Source organism: Phoenix dactylifera, chromosome 8 (genome assembly GCF_009389715.1).
Source record: "Phoenix dactylifera cultivar Barhee BC4 chromosome 8, palm_55x_up_171113_PBpolish2nd_filt_p, whole genome shotgun sequence".
NCBI lineage: Eukaryota > Viridiplantae > Streptophyta > Magnoliopsida > Arecales > Arecaceae > Phoenix > Phoenix dactylifera.
In genome coordinates, this window is record NC_052399.1 from 18806044 (window position 1) to 18811795 (window position 5752).

A 5752-nucleotide genomic window follows, 5' to 3' on the forward strand; every position below is an offset into this window, starting at 1 on the left:
GCCTCTCCGTTTCCTAACCCTACAAAAGTTTCGGATTTAAACACGGCAAAAGGAGTGAAAGCTCTGTTCTTGGGACAGAACAAAAGGGCCTTTTTTCTTCGCAGGGATTGTACGGAAGAAAGAAAGGAGGGAAGTTGTCCGGTTTCCTCTCTTTAATTCCCTCCCCTTTCTTATTTATACCTACATTCCTCGGTCATCGTCAACCCGTTAAGAAATTGGAGGCAAAGTCCTTGCCCGTTCTAGAGGGGACTTAGTGGACATGGTCGAGACTCGAGAGAATTCTACTGGGGAGGTTGTACCCGACCATCCGATCTTAAAGGGCGTCCGGCGCTTATTACAGGTGTGCAATATCTTTCAAACCATACATGTATTTCCAAAAACAAATAAAATTGTTGGCTGGATCATCTTTTTAACTGTACATCATTTTAAAAAATTTTCTGAACCCAAATATATTTGTTCCTCCATTTTTTTTTGAAACATTTTGGTTTTTAATTTTATAGGCAATATTCATGCGAGACTAGCATGAGCTGCCGATATACTAAAAAAAAAAAAAAAAAACACAAACCACAGCAACGCCGCCCACTTAGTTCCACAAAAATAAAAAACATTATATATCTTGTGACCATCAGTATCAGAGTTTTGGGGAAACTGGGAAAGTCAGCTGCCATATTTATTAATCGGATATTTAAAAATATGTTATCTGTCCCTTTTTTTATTACAATAGCTTGTATATAATTTAACAAGAATAATATTTATTATTTAATATTTGCATCGACTATCTGTAACAGATGTTACATTTAACACTTAAATATTTGAACTAGCTAAAAAATAAATTGTTTTGATAAAAAATGATATTAAATTTTTTTTTTGGTGTAATAGTAATTAATATACAATCATAATAGTATTATTTTAATATTAAATATTATAATCCAGGTGACTATTAATTGCTATGATGAATTTTTTGAAGATTGGTAGAATGTAGAATATGTGGTAGTTAAATCTACTGTGCAGCGAAAACTAGGGTGCAAAGTATAATCCATCTCAAGAATTGTGGCTGGAACGTTACTCACCATTATATAAATTTTAGGCATCATATTCCATAAACATGAATCTCAAAGTTGGCTTAACCCTAACAAAAAAGTTGAGTGGTACCGATCATACCAATAATTGAAAATCAAAGCCAAACCCTACTAGAAAGTGGAGAAAAATGATCTAGGAATTCTTGCAAACTCTACAAAAGATAAATTTCTATTAATATCTCATTTCTTTAAAATTCTTGCCACATAGCTTCTCTTTTATTTATATATGGCGGATCCAACTATTTGAATGTGAAAGGACAGCAATAATAACAATAACGATAATAATGAGAACATCATATTTTATTTATAATAAATTTTGAGATAGCATGCCCACAAGGCATTTATGGTTAATATCGCCAATAAGAGCTTCATCCTAGATGACCAATTATTACACCGGTATGGAAAGTCCTAATGACAAAAGAAGAGCGTGGAAGGGCTGAGTTCTTAGAACTAGGGAAGCAAGTTGGATGATAGCATGGTAATCCAAATAATAGGTTGGTTGGTTTTTCTTTTGAAGAAGAAAAAAACAAGAGAAAGAGAGAGAGAGAGAGAGAGAAAAATAATTTTATTTTTCTGTTCCATCACATTCGGTACATCTCAAGGGTTATATATATTCGTGAATAGACTTCATATAAGAAAAAATAATATAGGTTGATATAAAACAAGTTGTTGCGTGATCCCTAAAATTAAATTAACATCTTCCTCAAACTTAAGATGGTACTATAGGTGCCAGCTTGAGTTTGGAAACTAGATCACAAATGTATTCAAAAATTCGGCGTACTAGATCAAGAGCTAAAGTAACAACTCAGAAGCTAATATAATAGACTGGAGCGAACATAGCAGCTCAGAGGTTGATATGATGGTAATTCAAGAGTTGATATAGCAGCATAGAGCTTGATTGACAGAACACAAGCTGTTATAATAACTCAGAAGCTGATATAACATATTAGGAGTGGACACAACAACTCAAAAATCGATATGGCAGAATAATATGTTAAGTTAATGCGACAATACAAAATTTAATACGGTAAAACAGAAGCTGACATAGCAGCTTAGAAACTAATGCGGTAGATAAGAAAACTAATGCAGTAAACTGATGTGTTTGACAATGCTGATGTAATTAACTAATATGGTAGACTAATGTATCCATTGACATAACTGACTAACATAGCAAACTGGTATAATGTCGATGTGTCTGACTGACATGACCAGCTGACATATATACCGATGTGACTATTGACTTATTGAGAATACACGTAAAAGATGTCAATTACAATGAGGGCAGAGCTCAAAGAGAAGGTAACCAAAGGTTGGCGATCCTTGTAGATAGAGGCACTATGGAAGAGGAGCAAGAGACCTCGAATTGGATGGTAAAGAAACCAGAGGCAGCAAATAAAATTGGAGATGGAAAGAAAGGGATTGAGCAACGGTGAGGAAAGATGACTGAAGATCTAAAACTGAAAAGAAAAGTGGTGGAGAGAAGCTACGGATCTATTAGAAAATAAATGATCTTCAAATGTTAATCTACCGAAAATAGAGGATATACAGATCTACTAAAGAATATGGAATTTTTGAATGTTGATTCACTAGTAAATAGAGAATCTACAGAGAAACATAGAATCTTCAAATCCACCAAAAAATAGGGGATCTTCGGGTGTTGATTTACCAGAAAATAAAAATCAATAAATCGGCAATAGAGATCTTCGAAGCTTTTAGACATGGTGACGACGGCTATAGCAAAGGCAACAGAGATGATGGCAACAAATTAGATAATCAATGGCTCTGATACGATATTAAAATATTTGTAAAAAAAGAGAAAAAAGAAAGAGAAAAATAATTTTATTTCTCTATTCCATCATATTCAATATATCTTAGGATTATATATACTCATGTATAAGCTCCATATAAAAAAAATAATATAAACTGATATAGAATCATACTAACAAAAAAAAAAATATTATGAATTGATATAGTTTGTTACGTGATTTATAAAATTATGTTAATATGATTGAATATAGAATGGTGGTTATTTAGGCTAAAAGAATATTCAAACATCTCTCACTAACGTCATCTCTTCGATCAGCTTTAATAAATTTAAACCGGTCCACTTGTGAGGGACGTAGAAGTGCTGCTAATTATGCCTTCCTTATTTCAGATAGGCTGGTTACCTTAAAGAATTAGCAAGAAGACCTTTTTCGGTTCCAAGCTATCACATCCCTGGATCATTTATCATGCACCACTGGTGACATGATGGTTTAGTTTGAAGCTGGGTTGAAAGGTACCATCAATCATAATTCAAATGAAAGAACATTGGCTGGAGTAAGCCATCCTCTGGTTCTCCTTAATATATTATAACTAAAATGGTACGTCGAAAAGGTATATCAAAAGTTTGGTGGTATGTGTGTCATATAAATTACCTTCCGCATGCTTTCATGAAGACTCGTGTTTGCTTGTATATGGTGTCATTTGAGGAGGAAAAGTGGCAATCTATATTGGTGTATCTAAGCTAATCACTCTCATATTTGGAGGGCATTGTGATCGCAGGTGATTTGGCAATTCTACGAACCCTTCATGGCTCGTTAAGCCGTCAACAAGTTAGTTTGCCAATTTATTAGATCTTGTCCTCTAAATAGTTATTCAATATAGATGCTTATCAACGAACCCTATTTTTCAATCGAGAGATTATACGTAGAACACTTGTTTCATTGAATTCCCATGTCTCTGCAAGTAATAGAACCTAAAGCTAGCGTTGGTAACTTTATTCTCAAAGAAGGTTCTTCTGTTTATTTTTTCTAAATTATTACCACATGGCTGGTCTAAAAACAATCATATCTTGAAAAATGATAATATAATAAAACAACCCTCGTGAGTGAGCAAGAATAGATTTAACGCCCAAGTAATTGCGATTAAGGGTGAAGGCCTGTGGTTGGGGTGTATCTTTTGTGCAAAAGAATGAATCACCTTCTTTCACGACGTCAACCGTAGGATCGTATAATAGCTACTCAGGATCTACGAGGCAGATGGAAAGCAAGTTAGGAATGCTCTGAGATATGTGCAAGTTGCAATCAGTGTTGACATCATGAAAGAAGATCGATCATCTTTTTGTGCGAAAGATATATACAACCCAAACCTTACGAACATATACTTGATCTAAAGTCTAAATCGAAGTAAACCTGATTGGTAACCCGTTCATTCACTAGCCAAACCAACAATGAAGATCGACAGCCCAAGTTAGGGGTTTACCGTTCGATCGTTTACTTGGTCGGACTATTTTGGAGCCCTAAATTTGAATTATGGGAATCATTTATGATGGACCGAGGCACATGACTACGTTACTCTACCAAACCAGGACGGGTTGTTCGTGACTTCCTATCCGATACCAACTCAATTTAAGTTTCGCAATACGAAACTAATCTAAAGTTTCATACGTATCATCTAACGAAACCCAAACTATAGGTTGGATCGATTGGGTGGATTTACGTTATGCGCGCTCACTTTGTTGCACAAACCGAGAAATTAATGTACAAAGGAGGCAGAACGCTGCTTAGAAAACTTTCATGCACCAGAGATAAAACAACAGTCAGTCTAAACAAAATACAAGCACAAGTATTACATCCTTGCATTGAGACAATCACAATGAGCATCTACATGCTGCAATTATTCGTTCTACTAATCTATCTGTGTAAGTTTAGCCGTAATTAATGCATGCCTTTTAATGCTGAACTTCCTGGAGTTCTCGCGGCGGTGGAAGGCTGCAAAACAAATAAAAAGCCAAAGGTGATTGTCAATTATCGTGCGTAATTATCCATCGCGCGGCCAAAATGGCAGGAGAAGGGGATGAGTGTGACCTGCTGCAGTCGATGGAGGGGGAGATGGTGATGTTGATGAGGACACCACACAAGCGCAGGAGAGTGGCGGTGCGTGAGAAGTCGACGCCGGGGAAGTTGGGGACGACGCTCTTGAAGCAGTTGCAGATGGCCACCCGGTCGCCGCGGGTGGCGACGGTCCCGTTCAGGGCCGCCACCCCGGCGCAGCACCGTCCGTACGGCACCCACGCCTGGTACGAGAGGTAGGCCATGCATGGCGCGATCACTCGCGCGATCTCGTTGCACGGCGGGGCAGCGGCATACGCCCATGCCCGGGCGGCCGCGAGCACCGCCAGAAGCGCAAGGAGGCGAGCCATACGACGAGACTCGTGCAGAATTCTCGAGGGTGAACGACTTGGAGGAAACGTTCTTCTTTGTGGGAGTAAGAATTTGGAATAAAAGGTTCAAAGATTATTATGGTAAAGATGGGGAAGAGATGAGAGATATATAAAGAAAGACAGGAGCATTAAGTCTAGTTGCGTGAGCGGCCATGTATTTGTCGTGGCAGCAGGGAGGATGGAAGGGCGTTGCAGTGGGGTGAGTCGCGTGAACGCCCGGTTTGGGTGAATCACGCTCACCAGTTCGCGAGCACACCCCCGTGGTTTGCGAAGTAATTGTATAGCGGATGATCCGAGGAGATAAGTTCAAGCAAGTTTGCCTCCACCCTAGAGGAGGTGGCCCAAAACTTTATTTATTTCATTGTTAAATTGAAACTTCTAAGATCCTGTACGACCTTACAAGGGCTCCATATGGCATGTCTCCATTTTCATAAAGATTGCGCATGCCAAAATCTAGTAAATATAATTG

At 37.8% G+C, this 5752-nt stretch overlaps 1 protein-coding gene across 1 annotated transcript; it reads right to left on the reverse strand.

Moving 5' to 3' along the window:
• Positions 1 to 4791: 4791 nt before the first annotated feature.
• Positions 4792 to 5262, reverse strand: LOC120111729 (non-specific lipid-transfer protein 1-like). The gene is made up of 2 exons (XM_039129603.1): positions 4928 to 5262; positions 4792 to 4831 (listed from the first exon to the last, which is right to left on the reverse strand). Exons 1-2 carry the CDS (start codon positions 5260 to 5262, stop codon positions 4792 to 4794), a joined length of 375 nt encoding a protein of 124 aa, XP_038985531.1.
• Positions 5263 to 5752: the final 490 nt, after the last annotated feature.